The 20,425-nt window shown below is 39.0% G+C and overlaps 2 protein-coding genes across 3 annotated transcripts; both read right to left on the reverse strand.

Annotated features, from left to right (window-relative positions):
* Positions 1 to 1,391: 1,391 nt before the first annotated feature.
* Positions 1,392 to 3,359, reverse strand: LOC116181146 (G-protein coupled receptor Mth2-like). The gene is made up of 7 exons (XM_031501425.1): positions 2,687 to 3,359; positions 2,459 to 2,638; positions 2,330 to 2,408; positions 2,097 to 2,278; positions 1,887 to 2,049; positions 1,641 to 1,841; positions 1,392 to 1,590 (listed from the first exon to the last, which is right to left on the reverse strand). The coding sequence occupies exons 1-7, from the start codon at positions 3,177 to 3,179 to the stop codon at positions 1,506 to 1,508; spliced, it is 1,383 nt and encodes a 460-aa protein (XP_031357285.1). The 5' UTR covers positions 3,180 to 3,359; the 3' UTR covers positions 1,392 to 1,505.
* A 1,444-nt stretch (positions 3,360 to 4,803) lies between these two features.
* Positions 4,804 to 16,657, reverse strand: LOC116181543 (G-protein coupled receptor Mth2-like). Of its 2 annotated transcripts, none has more exons than XM_031501932.1 (7): positions 15,879 to 16,657; positions 5,926 to 6,105; positions 5,797 to 5,875; positions 5,565 to 5,746; positions 5,345 to 5,513; positions 5,094 to 5,294; positions 4,804 to 5,046 (listed from the first exon to the last, which is right to left on the reverse strand). In XM_031501932.1, exons 1-7 carry the CDS (start codon positions 16,414 to 16,416, stop codon positions 4,941 to 4,943), a joined length of 1,455 nt encoding a protein of 484 aa, XP_031357792.1. In that variant the 5' UTR covers positions 16,417 to 16,657; the 3' UTR covers positions 4,804 to 4,940. The 2 variants fall into 2 exon arrangements, with proteins under 2 accessions (XP_031357792.1, XP_031357793.1); XM_031501933.1 differs by lacking the exon at positions 15,879 to 16,657 and adding an exon at positions 10,748 to 11,304.
* Positions 16,658 to 20,425: the final 3,768 nt, after the last annotated feature.

Raw genomic sequence — 20,425 nt, forward strand, 5'->3', positions numbered from 1 at the left:
TTAACAAGTTTATTATTCTGTAATTTCCTTAAGCAAGAAGATGACCGTTGGTCGAAACTAGTCGCGGCTTTTACAATTTGTCTATTAAAATCGAGATTAAAATAGTATGGGGAAGGTTTTGTGTCTTTTTGGGATTTAACCTGGGATTTAATGACTCACTCTAACATTTACATTAACATTAAGCTCGTTCATACTAATTTAATATGATATCACATTACATTCTAACGCATGAAGATGCTCTATTCAAACGTTAGGCCACATCTCTATTGATCGTAGAATGGTGCTCATGTTTTCTTTCGCGGTGATGACTTCCATTTGACTGTTTCAGTTTTCCCTAGGCCATGCAGCATGAATCATCCTCTGGTGGTGATTTTTACAGTACCTAGTCTATGTGTAATATGCCAAAACAATCCATAAGAAAACGTCAGTGCTTCAAGAGACAACGTTTAACTCTGTAACGTTCTTATTCTTGCATAATAGCTTCTTCATAGTATTAGTGCTCAATATTCTAAACAGTTTCGACTGCCAAGTGTTACCGTTTTAATTAAAAAAAATTGAAGAAAACTTGGGAAGCGTGTTTTAATATATTTGCCCTCAAATTACGCCGCCAAACCAACTTCTGCCTCTTGGTTCCATAGTTAAAGTTTATAGGAGACGAGTCACCACTTCCGCAGTTAAGCCCTTCAGTTGTGTAACATCCAGAATGATATTCGCAATTCTCATATTATGGCTCCAGGCCATCGAAATGGGAAATGTGTGACCAGTGTAGTAAAAATACGGCAAAAAGAACGACTTTTTCACTGCTTTTTGGACTTTCCAGGCGCCATCTTGATATTTAGGCCCCAGGCATATCGCGCTGCTGGAGGTCCCCACATACTTAAATGTTAAATTGACCATATGAATGCATATTGGACGCCGACAACCGGCGAGAAAAAAAATGACGAATTTTTGCATTTATGACGTTTTGAAACGGAATTTTGGCATTTAGGCCCTTAATATGAATACGAAAGTGTGCCTAAACGATGTCGACGTGTGTACTAGATGATATTCTACCCTTAAACTACCCAAAACGTTCAGTGGCGTGCCTTGTGGGCTCGAAATAACCGAAAAACGGTAATTTCGCCCGCCATCTTGGATTTAAGAGCTTAAATGCCAAAATTGGATTTGGCAACAGGGCGCATCGTTTTCAGCGGGGCCAATTAGTCTAGAACCGCCTGTTGCCAGTTTGTAGCACAAAACGCCGTGTTAGACATGCACTTTTCAGAAATGTCTCCCTGACTATGATAGAAGACCGTCTTTGGGAATAATAATAATACTGCATATTCACCGATCTTATGTGGCTATCTAAGAATCTTTTTTTATCACATCTGATTATTTTCAAATAAAAATCGTTGTTTGTCACGTTTTTATTCCTTTCTCTATTACAAACAATAATTAATTAATTAAGTATAATTAAAGCAATGCAATTAATTTGTAATGTATACTACCTATCTGTGAACCAACGCTTAGGAAAGTGGTACACTTTCAGACGTCTGTTGGGGCCCTCTTCTGCACAAATTCGGCATTTGGATTTTGCGTAAAGAAGGAAATCTAAGATGTAGATTGTTATATTACGAGTGCAGAAGAGCGAAAGTGCTTACCGTTTTTGTAATTGTATCCAGTTGGTCTTTTTGAAGGTAAACATGAAAAAAATTAGCACGCCGTAAAATACGTTGCACAGATCGATCACGAAGTTGAGAAACTCGGGCACGGGACCCACTTGCCAACCCCACGCCCATGAGATCACCTCGAGTGACCAATTTCCACCCATAGCGAGCAAGAGTTTCAAGTACAATTTGAATCTATAAGCAACTATTTATCTTAAAACGAGTGAAAGTATTTCGTACCTCTGCTGGTCATCATCCGTACTCTTGTTTTCGCCTTGCCTAAGTACCTTTGTGTCTTTTTGAGTTTTTTTTATGGTTAGAGCGGTTAACGTGAACAGTGCGATGTTAATGACTATAATTGCAGCTAAAGGTCCGTAAAAGTAAAGCAGGATAGCCATATCGTCTGAAATTGCAACATTTTTGAGATGGAAATGTACAATACGATGATACCTCTAAACCAACACTTGTCGAAGCCGAACAGTGGGTTATACCAAGCATCTTCTGATGCAAATGTATTCAAAAGAACGATCATTGTGATGTGAATGACACCAAAGCCCCAAACGTACGCCGAATACATCAAATAACGTTTCAGCTCTGACTTCTTCCGATTGCGCCCAAATCCTCCAACCCCGCTACGGTTACAAAGTTAGCTCACTGCGTCACCGACACTTACCCAAAATAACCTGAACGTCAGCCAAATATCGAACGACATCACGTTTGTCCAAAGAAAGCTTGCCATAAAGTTAAATACGCAAATCATCCCTGAAATGGTTAAGTCAGTGCGTTTGTTCTCAATTTCCAGCCCAATTTACCAATCGTTAGGCACGCGATCATATCAGAACCTCCATAAAATTGCGTGGAACTCAAAAACACGTACGCAAACGCTAGGGACAGCACGAAACACATCAAGCATTTTGTGTGCATGGTCTTAACGGGAAGCAAAGCATGCACGACAAAGGTTACTATCAGGAAAGGTATTGATATTAGCATACCTGCAACCCAAAGGTTTATAAGGTTATCTCGACTAAACTAAATTTTACCAAATGCGTAGTATTCTCCGGGCTCCACTGCTTCTTCATTAACACAAACGTACGCCGAAACGCCAATATCTTCAAAATCCTCAACACAGAACTCATTGTACGGGTATGCCATTTCAATTGCAGGTGTACTGAGAACACCATCTTTTATCTCATACTCATCATCGGCGTTCATGCGAGGCTCCAATCGGAAAAACGTGAAACCGCACTGCATGATTCCATACGTAAAGCACACATCTGGAGGTGTTTCACTGTCATGGGTAATTTGCGTCACGAAGTTTGGATTTCCATACCAAGTGCAGTTCGCGGCGGAACCGGGTATGCCGTGATTCAGCTCGCAGCATTTTCGTATGCAGATAGTATTCTCGTCGCACACGCAGTTGGGTTTGGAGTCTTTGGTCGAGACATTGTAAACAAACCCTTCCGATGGAACACAATGGAGCACCACAATGCAAAGAAAACAATAACGAAACCAGCTCATTGTAGCCGTTCGCATCCATAAGGCTAATAAAGGTAAGAGAAATGTTTCCTAATTGTTTTTTCTTCCTCCTCCATTAATCACCGGAATATAAAACCGCACACGTTAATTAGTTCCGTATCGAGATGTACAATTAGCCAATTCTACATTTTTGTGTTAGCACACGCTTTTTTGCCGAGGTCGGGGGCGTTCTTTAACTGAACGGGAAGGAAAAATGCAAGGAAGTAACCGATCATTTATCCTTAAAAAAGTAAAACGCAATTAACCATGTTCCTATTGCGGTTATGGCGTTTCCTTTGGAAATAAGCTATCTTCGACAATATCATGTTTTTAAATCAGAAATCAATTACCTAATTGCCACGTTATGGGTCTATTCAACTTCCTAATATTAGAAGTTTAAAATACATCGGTCCGAAAGATTCAATGCAAATGCTCTCCATTGGAGAACAAATTTCGTACCCTTAAATTATCGATCGACCATACCATGTTTATTTATGTTTGAAGCGCCCATTAGAGCTTTTTTAACGTTCGCAATTTTTCTGGGGTATATTGGAATACTTTTAAGAGGTTCTTCAAATACTCTTAGAGATTCTTCGAATGCGTTCCAATTTATTGATTCTTGATATTGTATACTACGAGTTGTTAGGTATTGTGTTTCAAAGGTTGATTACAAGCTCATCAGAGGTTTTTCACTGATTCAGAGGTCTTGGAGAAATTCTGCACTAGTACCTCTAACAGTCTTAAATTCTTAACAGGTACTCTCGTAATTACTGGAGAAAAGATCTGAGGCAAGTGCAAAAAATTAGTACTGGTGGCGAGTGTAAAGATTCCCCATCGAGTTAATAATCATGAAAACGTCTTACTCGACATAAAAATGTGGAAACAGTTCTCTCTTTGCGCAATTATTTTTTTTGCTAAAATCTATTTCCTTAAACCCAAAATTTAAACAAAAACGGATTTCTTCTAGTGATGTACCCCCATTATAACAAGTATCAACTTAGATTTATTAGAATGAGGCTTTCTGCATTGTTGAGCCATGTGGTTACGTCGGCGGTTTGGTTGTTTTTGTGTCTCAACCGTCGCCGTCACCACATGCGTTAAAACAATGCAAAGAACCTTTTGGAAAAATGCCCCATTCATTTTGAATAGATTTTTATATTGCATTACTACAATATGACCTATACATTATTGACCATATATTTCTTAACTCATTTAGATTAGCTACATGTGATAACCTACTATTCGTTTATTAACAAATTCCAATGTTTTCCCTAACAAATGCGGAATTACACGGGGGCGAATGGGGATGGTTACCCCTTGGAAGCACCATCCAAAATTTGACTTATAGGTAAGTAAATGGTGTTGGCACGTGAATATTGACCCATAGGAAAAATTTAATGGGATAGTATTATCAACGGCGACGATTGAAGTATGTAAAGCGATATTGATAAATAGAAACGGAAAACAAACAAAATGGTGGAATCAAAATATTAAAGACGAAGTTAAGATAAAGAAATCTAATTATTACAAGAACGGATGAAAGCATTCACCCTCTTTGGCGGGCCGGAGGGAGGGGGGGGGGTTGTCATTTATTGCTTATACATGTGGAGAAGACTAGAGTTAAACGTTATACAGATACGAATTTGCGTGCGTTTACTTTATTTATAATACTGATAGTGATACCTACATAAGACACAGAAGCAAAAGAGTATATTGTTCTTAAGCGACATTCAAAGTGCGTTTTAAATAAATAAAAATAAAAAACAATACAAAACGTGATTAAGTTATCCTGTTAGTGAGAGATATAGCAGTTGTACTTGTCGTCGGTGAGTCAGATGCGCGTATGGTCTTAGCCAACTGCACTTTTCCACGCACCATGTAGTACCTGAAAACAAACGGTTACCAAAACCAGCCGTGCCGCGGCAAACCTACCGTTTCTTCATCAAATTCCACATCGTACGCTTGAAGACAAACATGAAGAAAATGAACACCCCGTACAAAGCGTTACAGAGGTCCGTTAAAATCCACACTGCCGGATGTACCTCCTCAACCTTCCAGTCTACAGCCCACGAAATGATCTCCATTGACCAGTTAACGCCCATTGCCATAAGTAGTTTTAAGTACAGGTAGAACCTGAAGCAAACGAAGCTTGAGTGCAAAGCGGCGGAAGACAGAAAACTTACCTTTGCTTATCGTGGTCTTGGGTGCTGATTCTGTTCTCATTTCGTCTCAGAATGGCGGTCTCTTGCTGCATTTCCCGTATCCTGAAAGAAGTCCGCGCAAAAAGCACCACATTCGCAATTATAATGATACAGAGAGGCAGATAAAAGTACACTAGTGTAGTCTCTCCAACTGAAACAAAGGGTTCATTTTTATGCATGGGAAAATAAGCGTAGTCCTTACGAGAGAACCAGCACTGTCCGTCGCCAATGCCAGGCTTATACCAGGCGTTTGGGGGCGCACTGACGTTTATTATCGTTATAATAATGATGTAAACTAAGGGCACGCCCCAAGAGTAGATTGAATACATTAGGAAACGTTTTTGCTCCACCTCCTTCTTGTTACCACTCAAACCCCTTATCCCTCTGAAAACATGCCCACGTGAAATCCACCGGACGGTAGTATACCTACTCACTTGAACGTCCACCAAATATCAATAGACATAACGTTCATCCAAAGGAACGACACCATGAAGAAGAACAGGCATAAAGTACCTAAGAAAAGAAACGGAATCAATTTGGATTACAAAGTTATCGGTACCTACCCAAGGCGATGCAGCCTGCGCCGACAATTTCGGTATGCTCCTGTATTATCACCAGGAAAAGGTACGCGCCGAACAAGGATATGACGTAGCTCATCAGCGATTTTCCGTGCATGTTCCTTTCGGGCAGGAGGCCGTACACGATGAAGGTGGCCAGGAGAAATGGCATGGAAATTATCATTCCTGAAAAAAAAACAATCTTATCAATCTGGCTCGCTAACAAAAGCGTAACAATTCGTAGTCTTGTACATAAAAAGAAGTGCTCGTGGCAAATACATCAAACACACAAAGAAATTTTGTTCAAGTAAAGCCGAAACTCCAAAATCTAGGGACAAGCTTTTATCAATCAATCATTTACGTCATTTTTGGGTATATTCAACTACATGTACATCAAATTTTCTGCATTCCTTCGTATCTTCATCAATTTTTCTTCTCTTCCCCGCTCGTCGAATATTTCTCTCCTTCTTTCTACTTCTTTACATTCCCATATCAGGTGATCTATATCTTCCTTTTTCTCTCCACGAATTCTGCATCTCTTTTCTTCTCTCCGCTTTTCGTTTCCTCTCCTAGTTTCCTCATTTAAATCTCGCCATTATTTTAATATTTTTTCTTCCAACCAGAGCTGGGCAGTATTCGATTTTGTAAATACTTTTTAGTATTCAAATACTTTGTAATTAAATACTTTTATGGAAGCAGTATTTGTAATCAAATACTTTCACAAATATTTAGTACTTATTCGAATACTTCGCATAGTATGTGAATACTTAAGCTTAACCTTTCTTTTTTACCAAAAATCAACTACTTTTACTTTACTGTAACTTTTGAACTAGTAGCCCAATCTTGGAACTGTTTGAAATTATTACTTTTACTCCCCTTAAATTTGTATATAACAATAGAGATATAAAAAAAGCTAATCCCATACAAAGTATAACTTGATTTTTTAAGTAGTATTAAGCCTTTTATCTAGTATACTATTTTAAATTTTTAATGTATTTGAGTGACAAGTATTTGAATACTTTTTACTGTATTCGAATACTTTTGAAAGTATTCGAATACATTCTCAAGTATTTGAATACTTATTTTTTTAAGTATTTGAATACTTTTTAATGTATCTGTATCTAGTATTCGCTTGTGCTGGACGTAAAAGTATTTAGTATTCACATGCCTTTGATTTGTGTAAAGTATTTGAATACAAATACTTTTTGAAAGTATTCTGCCCAGCTCTGCTTCCATCCCTTTGGTATTTCGGTACCTTCTCCATTGAGCTTCTTATACCAATAAATGGAAGACTAAATGGTGGATTTGAATCAAAACTTTCTCCAAATGCTCTCTCTCAACCCTCAATTACTATGACACTGCTTTTGTAGTTTATATTAGAAATGTTATTAGCGCTCAAGAATTACTATTAGCTTAAAAGCAATTTTAATCTCTAGTGTAATTAAATTAACCAATAAAGGTGTGTCGCGTTCTTTTTCTGTTTTGTACAAGAAAAACCCGGCACGGGGTGTGTTTTCGCATAATTATGTATATTGCATCGTAAGAGGGTGCGTATGTTTTTTTTTCGCTGCGGGAATTTATGGTAAGCCGATGATACAGCGCATTAAATTCCATTTATATAGTTAACACACACACAGAAATGGGCCATTAGGGTATTTTATCGCACGAGTAAATTCTCTTATGATGCTGATGGCTTAATCAACGAATGGAGTCTTGTTTGTAATGTATTTTATGAGTGGTTAATTAACATCGTTTGGACCTGGACTGGAAGTTGTTCTAATTGCTTGATGATTACAATTACAATTGGGCATAGGCAATAATAGGAATTTATCGCTTACTGGGGAGCTTTCTACGTTATTGTTTAAGAAGGTTATTACGTCAATTCGAGGATCAAACTAAAATGTGAAGCTCAAAAACTTCGTAAGATCCTTTTAAAAGACCCAGGGCAAAATGTGGCGACACCGGTGCGAGGTGAGGCTTTCAGATGTCTCCCGGAAACCCACTTTCCCGGTTCTGGGGACTACGTAACTTCGGAACCACCAACAGGAGCTACCCGGTTGGTGGAAAGTACCTGCGCGGGTGATTTTACAGAGGAATCTCTGAGATGGGCGGACAACACGTTCAGACTATTAAAAGAGCTCAGGATCGGACGGGATATTCCCGGCTCTTCTGCAGAAGGGCCCCGAGCCGCTGCTTTTACATTTATTGCACCTCTTCAGAGCCTCATCCCTGGCTTTAGGTGACTGAATTTTCCGAGGTGAAATAGCCCGAGAAGATCCGGTATTTTCGGTACAAGAAGGATGCACATAGGTAAGTTGGGGGACTGTTCGAGGAAGAAGAAACCGCGAAAATTCCAAAGCAAATTTGGCTGATTCGGCCGATAGCGATCAGGACGGGACTCCCGGAGGGTCTGACCACCTGGATACGGACTGGGCAAATGACTTGATCGATAGGAGATCTATCACAGGCTGTGTTTTGAAGATTTCTGGATGTACAGGGTGGCCAACTAAGAATGCGAGGTACTGTATCTGAGAATCTATCCATCGTAGAGGCTCGCGGTAAAAAAATTTATTACTAAAACGGCCACGAGCAAAACCTGAAAAATATTTTTAAGTTTCTGAAATGACCGCTAGGGGGCGTAACTGCAATCTGGAATCTAAAAAAGTGATGTTTCTGTGAATTCCGCTATATTAACCTAACAAAAAAATGTCCGGTCTTTGAAGTTGACGATAATCTGAACAATTTTTGTTTGACAATTTTTCCTGTCACTCTAAAAATGAAGTGGTGGGGGGTATTCAAAGGTTTCCGTAAAGAACACCCTGTATCTTCGAAACGGCTGAGCCGATTTAAACAAACTCGGGTTAGTTCAAAAGAGCTATTCTTCAGCTACAAATATTATACTATTTGAAGTTTTGTTAGTTTCACATTTCACCGCTTGAGGGCTTTTTTCGACGTTCCGACAGAAATGGTTAATTTTCTCAAAAAAAATTAAATGAATTGGTGCGATTTTTTTTCATGAAAAAGTATCTAAATGATGCCTAAACAATCTCGCCAAAACAGCATCTCGATATCTTGAGATATATATATATTTATTTTTATATCGTGATGGCCAGCATTTCGAGCATTTACGGCGGCATTAAAAGCTTCCTTTTTTAAATCGATCCACCTTAGGGCCACAAATTATATAATAAAAATAATTCCGGAAAAATTATCTTAAAAAAATAAAATTTTGAGGGTATAAAATTTTCTTTGGCCTAAATTTTAGGTTAGGAACAAGATATCGAGATGCGGTTTTCGCGAGCTTGTTTAGGCATCATTTAGCTACTTTTTCATGAAAAAAAAATCGAACCAGTGCATTTAATTTTTTTGAGAAAATTAACCATTTCTGTCGGAATGTCGAAAAATGCCCTCAAGCGGCGATATGTGAAACTAACAAAACTTCAAATATTATAATATGTGTAGCCGAAGAATAACTCTTTTCAATTAATCCAAGTTTGTTAAAATCGGCTCAGTCGTTTCGAAGATACAGGGTGTTCTTTACGGAAACCATTGAATACCCCCCACCACTTCATTTAGAGACACAGGAAAAATTGTCAAACAAAAAAGGTTCAGATTATCGTCGTCTTCAAAGACCGGGTATTTTTTTGTTAGGTTAATATAGCGGAATTCACACTTTTTTAGATTCCAGATTGCAGTTACGCCCCCTAGCGGCCATTTCAGAAACTTAAAAATATTTTCCAGGTTTTTCTCGTGGCCGTTTTAGTAGTAAATTTTTTTACCGCAAGCGTCTACGATGGACAGGTTCCCAGATACAGTACCTCGCATTCTTATTTGGCCACCCTGTACAGTCAGCTGGACGACAAGAAAATAGCGCACGGTTTCGTTATCGTCTACCGAAGCGGAACTTGCAGCGTTGCTAACAAAAGAAACACGTCAAGAACTGAGGAGGGTGGAAGGAGAGCTGACAAGGAATATTCGCAACAAGAAAATAATCCACTAAACGAAGAAGAGCCAAGAAGAAGCCAAATGGATGCGGATGGAGCAAGTAGATGAAGAATTAGGTACAATCTCCCCTTCCAATCTTACAACAGGAACCGAAGTAAATTAGCGTCTTCTAATTTTAATTGTGCGCCAAGGAAATTTATTTAAAATTACACTTGACGCTAATTTTAGTTTTGTTTATAAACAGACGAAGTGATGAGAAGTAGTCATTTACATTGCGCGTTTATGTTCAACAAATGCGACGTCTCGAAACTTTAAAAACTCGAACGGATATTCACATTGTTTATTTTGAAATCTTACGGCCGTTGTATCTTTGACATTAAGTTTATTTTTTACCGTTGACAAGAGATTCCCCCGATGATTGGTACAAACCAAAGCCCAACTGAAAACACGACGTGTCATCCTTCATCGCAGAGAAAGCCAAATTTTTGAAGTAGTACAGGGACAATGCTTTATAATGTTTTGATTGCCTAATCGATATTATTGAAAACAGGTTTGGCCTGCATTCCAAAAATGTTTGATTTATGCAGTGCACTGCCAAATATTTCTGAAGTAACTCAAAAATCGTTCATATTAAACATCCGTCCGCTCACTCCAGTGAACCACCTCTCCAAAGCGTCATTGTTTCAGTTACCATTTTACACTCGACGTTAACAATCAAGATTTTCTTTAAGCGGGAATGTCTGGTTATTCTTCAGCTGAGGATGCCAGCTTTTAGCAGACCAAATTTCAATGAAATAGTACCGAATGGAAATAGGGACCAAATTTCAAGTTAATAAAAAGGAAGATTATCAAAGATCGAAACCAACGTAATTTACATACCTACCGTAATTATTGACAGTGACCACATCGTCCGTCCAGTCAATGCATGTCAATCCAGAAAGCTCCCCATCAATATCGTCAACGCAATAAGAGTCGAGGTCAATAATTTCTTCTGCAAAAGGCACCCACAAGCTTCCATTTCTCTGAACAAAGAACGGATCTTCCGCTGCGTTTAACGAATAGATATTTCCATGCGGGCAGTAAATATAACCGTCAATTATTTTAATATCCAGGGCATCTTCGACGGGCTCGATCTCGTCAAAAATTTCGAACGTGATCTTTTCGCGTGTACGAACGCAAGAGTCCCCTCGAAGCACATAATCGACGCCGCAGCACTTCCTGACGCACGTTTTTGAATCGCACTCGCAATCGTTGATCGTTTCAGTGTAGGCGAAACTGGTGCTAAGGTACGAAGCGTCGAGGGGGGCGATTCGGTCCTTCTGGCACGACGGACGGACGTGGGTCACTTTGACGCACAACAGCAGCAAGATGGCCGCGAGCATTCTGACGTTGCCGGAACACGTCCGAATTTTAGGAAATGGAAACACACACGCAGCGGTTCATTTTTATCGACATTTATCGGCGATGAATAAACCCCAAGCGATTATCCAGTTATCAAAAAACAACCTAAATTGACCTAATAATGCGCCAGCATCTTATTATGTTCTGGTAAAGAATACTTAATAATACTCTTTGGTTCTGGTTCCGTTTGGCACGTCAATTCTAGTTAACAATAATTGCGTAAACGGTTAACAAGGTTTTTGTCCAGGAAGACCGCGTTCCCCACTCCCCTTGCCAGAGGTCCACCGTGCTCCTTCGTTCTTTTAGAAGCCTTAGAGGAGGGTTATCACAAATAGATTTTGGTTGGGTGTCATTCTCATGGAAAATGAGTGAGACCCACACCCTCCTTTGGTTTCTCGATCGCCACCACAACTCCACTTAATTATTTTCGACACCTTAACCGCCTAGGTCGATTTTTGGATATCCCTCTCGATGTGCTCCCGCATAATCTCACTTCTAGTACTATGCGATCAAAAAAGGGTTGCTGTCGAGTCGCCCTTGGAATTTTTGTTTATATGGAAGATCATATTTAACTTGAACTTCCAAAGCCGCCTCGACGTAAATTCTTTTTTGATCAGTCGTTACGTCAATTGTCCTTTCGAGTGTCCTCCTGGATTGGGAGACCCGCCATCAGTACTAGTCAGGGAGACATTTCTGAAAAGTGTATGTCTAACGGCGTTTTGTGCCACAAACTGGCAACAGGCGGTTCTAGACTAATTGGCCCCCGCTGAAAACGATGCGCCCTGTTGCCAGATCCAATTTTGGCATTTAAACCCTTAAATCCAAGATGGCGGGCGAAATTACCGTTTTTCGGTTATTTCGAGCCCACAAGGCACGCCACTGAACGTTTTGGGTAGTTTAAGGGTAGAATATCATCTAGTACACACGTCGACCTCGTTTAGGTACACTTTCGTATTCATATTAAGGGCCTAAATGCCAAAACTCCGTTTAAAAACGTCATAAATGCAAAAATTTGTCATTTTTTTTTCTTGCCGGTTATCGGCGTCCAATATGTATTCATATGGTCAAGTTAACATTTAAGTATGTGGGGACCTCCAGCAGCGTGATACCTATGCCTGGGGCCTAAATATCAAGATGGCGTCTGGAAAGTCCAAAAAACAGCGAAAAAGTCGTTCTTTTTGCCGTATTTTTACTACACTGGTCACACATTTCCCATTTCGATGGCCTGGAGCCATAATATGAGAATTGCGAATATCATTCTGGATGTTACACAACTGAAGGGCTTAACTGCGGAAGTGGGGACTCGTCTCCTATAAACTTTAACTATGGAACCAAGAGGCAGAAGTTGGTTTGGCGGCGTAATTTGAGGGCAAATATATTAAAACCTGCTTCCCAAGTTTTCTTTGATTTTTTTAAATTAAAACGTAACACTTGGCAGTCGAAACTGTTTAGAATATTGAGCACTAATACTGTGAAGAAGGTATTATGCAAGAATAAGAACATTGTCTCTTGAAGCACTGACGTTTTCTCTCTGGATTGTTTTTGGAATATTACACATAGACTAGGTACTGTAAAAATCACCACCAGAGGATGATTCATGCTGCATGGCCTAGGGAAAACTGAAACAGTCAAATGGAAGTCATCACCGCGAAAGAAGACATGAGCACCATTCTACGATCAATAGAGATGTGGCCTAACGTTTGAATAGAGCATCTTCATGCGTTAGAATGTAATGTGATATCATGTTAAATTAGTATGAACGAGCTTAATGTTAATGTAAATGTTAGAGTGAGTCGTTAAATCCCAGGTTAAATCCCAAAAAGACACAAAACCTTCCCCATACTATTTTAATCTCGATTTTAATAGACAAATTGTAAAAGCCGCGACTAGTTTCGACCAACGGTCACCTTCTGGCTTAAGGAAATTACAGAATAAAACTTGTTAAAATATTTTAGAAGTACACAATGCAAAATTTGAAAGGCAGCATGGGGTAAAAACGATGACAATTAAACAATAACATTAAAAAATATCTTCATTGAATGTAATCTTAGCCTACATGATGTAAAATTAATGGTCTTTTAATATTAAATGAAATATCGGGCGTAGGTGGAAGACGCCATCGAAGCGACACAGACGAACTTCAGGAGCGGCGCCGACGAAGACGCACAACAACACGCGAGTGCGCTGATTGATGGTTTCGCGAATCCGTTCGGTTCGAGATGATAATTCCACCCCCTCTCGTGGGGGTGTATTACGTCCGGGGTGGCAGTCGCAATTACTCATAATAACGTTCCAGAACATCAAAATGAACAGCGAACGTAAAGAGTGGCCAGTGTAGTAAAACTACGGCAAAAATAACGACTTTTTCACTCTTTTTGGACTTTACAGGCGCCATCTTGATATTTAGGCCCCAGGCATATGGCGCTGCTGGAGGTCCCCACATACTTAAATGTTAACTTCACCATATGAATGCATATTGGACGCCGACAACCGGTCAGAAAGAAAAAAAATGATAAATTTTTGACGTTTTTAAGCGGAGTTTAGGCATTTACGCCCTTAATATGAATACGAAAGTGTGCCTAAACGGTGTCGTCGTGTGTACTAGATGTTATTCTACCCTTAAACTACCCAAAACGTTCAGTGGCTGCCTTGTGGGCTCGAAATAACCGAAAAAAACGGCAATTTTGGCCGCCATCTTGGATTTAAGGGCTTAAATGTCAAAATCGGGTCTGGCAACAGGGCGCATCGTTTTCAGCGGGGGCGGGGGCCACCGCCAGTTTGTAGCACCAAACGCCGTTAGACATGATTTAGAGAGCCTTTTTCAGAAATGCCTCCCTGACTAAACCGCTTCTGTCTTCATTTGTCTTCTCCATTCATTCTCGTACCATGGCCGCCGCAGACTCCGTAGCCCTAATTGCCTATTCCAGTTTCTGGCTCGTTGCCACGATTGTAAAATGGTTCGCGTACCTTACTATCGTAACTTCTTAGTTTGAGTAACCCATCGTAGATCATGTCCGATAATGGAGGACCCAGCGAACTGATCCTTGAAGGCCTCCTTCGTCCACCATTTTGTTTTTTTGGACGGCGTGACTACGTCAGTAGAAACCAGACGCCCTCCACCATCTTGGATTGGTTGGTAACTACCAGTTTGGGCCATGCGGCCTTGTCGAGGGGAGATTTCGTAACTTTTGTGCGGTGGAGTGACATGGTTTTGTCGCGCATGGTTGTACCCTGGGATTTCCTCGACGAATCACTACTTTAGGAAGTAAAAAGAACTTTTCTGCACTCGGAATCTTATTTATCTTACCGTCAAATTTTATCAAAATCGGAAGAATACTGTAGGAGGGATTCCACATGATATTTAAATAATCTGACATCTGAGCGAAGAGAGAGCAGTACGGAAAGAAAGAGAGACGCCACATTGCAAACCTAAACCATTTTTCAAAGCGTTTAAGCAAAACAAAAGAGGTTCTGTACTTACATCTAAAGTTTACAAAAATATCCACCCACGAAAAGATTCACAGATGATATCACTACAATCACGCAAACTTTTAGGAGACAATATAATAATAATAATAATAGGTAATACCTTAGGTACCTAATGTTCACATATTATGCGTCTACGGACGATTGTTTGAAGATTAGCAGGAAAGTATTTCTTTTACAAAGAACGCATTTGAAAATAAGTCTGTAATTGAGTGGTTCTTGTCTCGGCTAAACTAAAATAGGTTCTTGTCCTTGCTGTCGTAAAAAGGGTCCAATCCTAGCGGAATTTCCCTACGTGGATTTTCATCGGCGCGAAAACCGTGGTCACGTGTTCAGCTGTTATGCGTTTTTTTTAAAGCTTTCGAGCTTAATTTTATGTAGTTCCGGTTTTAAGTTAATTTGATTATTTTTGTACTATTTCTCCAGAAAGTTCGAGTTTTTTAAGGGAATTTTTCGAAAATTTGTCCGTCTGCTGACTGCTCCTCGTCTAACTCGAGAACAAAAAGAGGCAGAGACGTGAAACCTTCTTCCATCGATTTCCACTACGAGTTCAAGTGCTATTGAATATGAGCCCGACTAGAAGTCGTGTTTCCGAATGCGAGGTGATTTCATCAGGTTTACGCGGTAAGTATCTTATTTACGGAGCAATCCTTATGAAATTCCGGTGGTAGGGTCAAAACATCATATGCGAATATCTTGAGCAGCATCTTGTTGATCACAGGCGACGACAGGCAAACAGTAAAAATACACCAACATCGAACAATATATGAAAAATTTTTTAGTTTAGATTAAGAAGAATCTATCATGCCGAAGAGAAAAAGAGCCATTAGCAAGAAGGAACAAAAAAGGAGAAGAAGCTCAAAATCCAAGTGGGTCGAGCTGAATCAGGAACTCGAACAAAAGAACAAATGCGAGGTCGTGCCATTCGAAAAATTAGCGCAGTTCGCGAAAAAGAGCAAGGATCATATTCCGCGGGTGAATATTTCTTGGGACAAACAGACTATATGGGAGTTTTCCAGGTGCATCTACCAATGCCGAATTTCCTTAGTGGGTATTTTGAAATGACCCAATCTACCTGCTATCTACTGAGTCATAACTCTAAGCAACTTAAAATGATAACGACTCACCAAGTGTGTACAGTGACTTTGGCTCTTCGGGAGGGCCATCCACACAGACAAACGCCGACAATCCAATATCGTGGAAATTCTCCAAGCAATAGTTCTCCCGATAAATTAATTTGTTCACCTCGGGCTGCCACAAACTTCCATTGGGCTGGAAATAGAAGGTTTCATCGGGGTAATCCAAGGGCTCCAATCTATAGTGGGAGATTCCCTTAGGACACTTCACTCTGCCTGCTACGTAACGAAACGTAAGATTTTCCGCGACTGGGTTAACGTCATCGTAGACGGCAATTTTAAAACTTTGGGTGTCGTTAAAAATGCACGTTTGGTCGGAAAGGGTGTAATTTAGGTCACAGCACTTTCTAATGCAAATATTTGTACGATTATCACAACCACACTCACTAATTGTTCCATTATAGACGTAGTCACCAAGGACATAATCCTCACCTTTGTGATTGAACTGAATTTCACAGGTATTTAAAACTACAGTTACGAGACTCAAGATAATCACTGGCGCGAACAAGGGACGAATCGCACATTTCATCACTAAATTTTCAGCGGTTTTTTTTCGACTAAGCAAACGACGGAAAAATCCAAACGAACGTAATTTCGTTTACCAAGTTCTTATTACAAGATAAGGCGATATGATAAGATGCGTGAAAAACGACTGATCAAATATGAACTACTCTCGTTTTGTAATTTATACCAAGAGGAACAATTTGTTAGAGAATGCGCTGGCATCTCAATGTTAAACTGGACTAAATTTAGACAATATTTCTCTTGGGAAATTCTTGCTCATCGGCACGTTTTTATAAGAAAAATCCAGGGACAATTTTGTGGGAAGGTGTGGGTGACGGACGCGCGTTGCGTCTTCTTCGCTCGAACGCAAACTGACTACGCGAAAATTCGCGGTTTCCAACGTAGAGAGCTAAGTCGAAGGATCGATAGTTTTTTTTTCTTTGAGTCATTGTCGAGATCGTAATTTTTCCACGTGGCAATTACGTAGAAATCCCGCGAAATGGTGAAATGACGTTTTTCAAAACGGTGCACCAAGGGCCTACCATACACGAAATGAATCACGAACTCATCGGCTCCATTGGAAAGTAGGGCTTTTCTCTAATTCTACGCACCCAAAGTAATAAGAAAAAGTGTTTTCACGAGAATTTTTGGTGTAGTCGATTTTTGGTATAAAACTTTTTTTGAGGCCCGAAGAAAAAATTGTCCCAGATCGACCCGGAAAAAAATTTTCTTCTAGAATGTGGCCTGTAGAATCCATAATTTCAAACAGTTCCAAGATTGGGCTACTAGTTCAAAAGTTACAGCCCTTTGAATTTTTTTCTAGTCTATAACTTTTGATTTTTGAGTTGAATTGAATAGCCTTTTATTCCTCCAGCCAGTCCATACATGGGTCGAAACTGGGAATGACTTGTTAGAACTGCGAAAAGAGCACTTTGGGCGGTTCCAAGGGAGGAAGTAGGTACTGAAGACCGTAATAGCAAAGGTGAAGCACTCTTCTAGCGCCTTTGGGGAGGGCAGTGAAAGTCTTACCAGGAGAAGGTGGGAAAGTCGGGGTAGTGAAGCTTCTGCAATAGCGTCCACCCACTTGTGAAACTTCGTAAGCATCGTACCCTCGTCCTTCCCCATATAATACTTAGGTAATATTGTCATAGTCTCTTACCAATTACCAATATTTGAAATAATAGAATTACATTGAGTATTATTCAATGATTAAGTTTAGCACTTACCATATTGCCTTAAGTTATTGTAACGTCACGTGCTAGATAGAAATGTGCCGATTTTGTTCGTACTTTAGAACTTTCAGATCTTTTGCATAAACACCGAAGTTTTATAAATTACCTACGTACTTTAAAACATTAATTATACAAAAGACACAAAAGTTAACAAACCGAACGTCAAGCGTATAAAAAGTACACTGAACGTGAAACGCAGGAAGTTGTACCTACAAGTTACATAAACAATGACAATTTCGTTATTGACCTATCGTTATGTAATAATTATTTTAAGTCGAGGATTCCGAGCAAAATAAGAAAATTGAGTAAGCAAATCGGTGCAAAAAGTATAACTGGGATTGATTTATGTGGGGGACGAACTTCTTGGAAGTCTTTACAGTCATAGTTACAGCGGGTTACCATCTGGGGACGATTCAGTGGAAATATTGATCTCGAATCGTTGCTAGGAAACATATTGGCACTGTAAGGAGTTGTTTATAAATCTACTGCAATCTATCATCGAATGGTAGTTTACGTTTGCACTAATTAACGAAAAAGAACGACAAAGAATTGTTTGCTTTTTTTTCAAAATTGATAGACCCAAAAAAATTACAAAATTACAAAATCCTCCGCAGAATTGAAGAGTTCAAAGAAGAAAATTAAAACAATTTGTAGTGACAGATTTTGGATCAAAGTTAAAAGCCCGAATACAAGAAAGTGTACGTAATATTTCATTCGTCTGAGTATACGAATGATTGTAGAAAAAGGATCATCTCCTTATACCCCCCAGATCCCCAGGTTTTAAGTTTTGTTCTCTAGCAAAACGTTAACCCCTGAGTACCCTCGTGATGTATAGATGTTCGAGTGAATTTTGAAGAAACTGAAGAGATTACAAAATCAAATAAATTTAAGAATCCATATGTAAACTGAGAAATCCGAAAGTAATGGAACGGTTCGAAAAAGTCAAACTATCTGAAGAACTTAAAAAAACTATGCAAATCAATAAGAAAACAAAAGGAACGGCGGCGTGTACAGGGTGTCACATTAATAATGGTCACAGGCCATATCTATGGAACCGTTAATTGCACAGCTTCGGGGAAAAAAATTTGTTAACAAAAGGGGCCAAGAGAAATCACTGGAAATTATTTTCAAGTTTCTTACTTCGCCGCTAGAGGGCGTATGATTCATGGTTAAGTAGACAAATGACTTTTTTCCTAAAATATACCCAACAAACATGCATAAAAAATACATGCATAGTAATCTTGTATCAATTTTGCATCATTTTGATGGAGCGCAAATTGCTCTAGCTCATAAAATATGAGGAGTGGGGAAGGGGAACATCTCTTTAGGAATTGCTTGTAACTTCGGATTAGGTTAGCAGATTTTCACATAATAGGTCTTGTTGGAAAGAGCTCTCTTCGTGGAATCAGATTTTACATGAAGAGAGTCTATTTAGTAAACGTGATGAGTGGTAGAGGGCGCGATGTGACATTAACATAAACTTTGCAAGTTTTTTTTAAAATTTCAAATGGAACGATATAATTATTATATTATATTATCAAATAAGATGAAAATGTGAGAATATCAGTGAAAACCGCATTTTGATATCTGTTTTCTAAGCAGAGATATGGGGAAAATACGAACATTCACAAATTTTAATTGCAATATTTATATTCATCCAAGCAACCGATAATTATGTCAAAGTGAATGAGGCGATGGCAGTTCAAAATTAACACTCGATCTAAGTTTTTTAATTATGAGCAACAAAAAAATGATTCAAACTTTAAATCAGAGAAATATGAATTAAGTAAATAATAAAAGAAATAATAATTATAATTAACGTAAATGTTCAATGTCTGCCATTATTTTCGACACAAAGACGAGTCTCTGCTGTGTAGCTCTCTCTACACAGACAGTTGCTTTAACTTCAGCCATGACTATGAATTACATTTCTAATTCTCGTCACCATATCGTTTCTTGTAGTTGGCCTTGTTAGAAAGACTGTGCGTCTTTTATCCTTTCAAACAAATTTAAGTCTAAGCAAGTTAAGTCGAGTGAAAAAATACTTCCTCTTTCTATCCATTTGCCAGGATAACTCAAATTCAAACACTCTCGCCTCGACTCTCGCTTACCAAGAAATGTGCCGAGCACCCATCGTGGTAATAATTCGCACGAATACGTCTGATAAACTTTCTTTTGTTCTGTTTTCTTTTGTTTCAAAGCCAACTTGAATGAGCATCAATATTGCAATTAAAATGTGTGAATGTATTCGTATGTTCGCCAGATCTATGGTTAGAAAACAGATATCAAAATCCGGTTTTCACTGATATTCTCACTATTTCACCTTATTTGATAATATCATATAATAATATAATATCATTCCATTTGAAATTACCAAAAAAACCTGCAAAGTTTATGTTAATGTCACGTCGCGCCCTCTTACCACTCATCACATTTACTAAAAAGACTCTATTTAATAAAATCTGATTCCGCGAAGAGAGCTCCTTCCAACAAGATCTATTTTGTGAAAATCTGTTAACCTAATCCGAAGTTACAATCAATTCCTTAAAGAGATGTTCCCCTTCCCCCATTCCTCATATTTTATGAGCTAGAGCAATTTATGCTCCACCAAAATGATGCAAAATTGATACAAGATTACTATGCATGTATTTTTTATGCATGTTTGTTGGGTATATTTTAGGAAAAAAGTAATTTTTCTACCTAACCATGAATCATACGCCCTCTAGCGGCGAAGTAAGAAACTTGAAAATAATTTCCAGCGATTTCTCTTGGCCCCTTTTGTTAACAAATTTTTTTTCCGAA

The sequence above is a fragment of the Photinus pyralis genome, unplaced genomic scaffold (assembly GCF_008802855.1).
Source record: "Photinus pyralis isolate 1611_PpyrPB1 unplaced genomic scaffold, Ppyr1.3 Ppyr1.4_LG9, whole genome shotgun sequence".
Classification (NCBI taxonomy): domain Eukaryota; kingdom Metazoa; phylum Arthropoda; class Insecta; order Coleoptera; family Lampyridae; genus Photinus; species Photinus pyralis.

Coding starts and splice junctions, on each gene's coding strand:
- LOC116181543 (XM_031501932.1), bottom strand. CDS start 16,416: ATGAAATGTGCGATTCGTCCCTTGTTCGCGCCAGTGATTATCTTGAGT. Junction 5,295..5,344: donor CAAGACCACGATAAGCAAAG/GTAAGTTTTCTG, acceptor CGTTTGCTTCAG/GTTCTACCTGTACTTAAAAC. Junction 5,047..5,093: donor TGGAATTTGATGAAGAAACG/GTAGGTTTGCCG, acceptor GTTTGTTTTCAG/GTACTACATGGTGCGTGGAA.
- LOC116181146 (XM_031501425.1), bottom strand. CDS start 3,179: ATGCGAACGGCTACAATGAGCTGGTTTCGTTATTGTTTTCTTTGCATT. Junction 2,279..2,329: donor GATATTTGGCTGACGTTCAG/GTTATTTTGGGT, acceptor TTGTAACCGTAG/CGGGGTTGGAGGATTTGGGC. Junction 1,591..1,640: donor TGGATACAATTACAAAAACG/GTAAGCACTTTC, acceptor TCTACATCTTAG/ATTTCCTTCTTTACGCAAAA.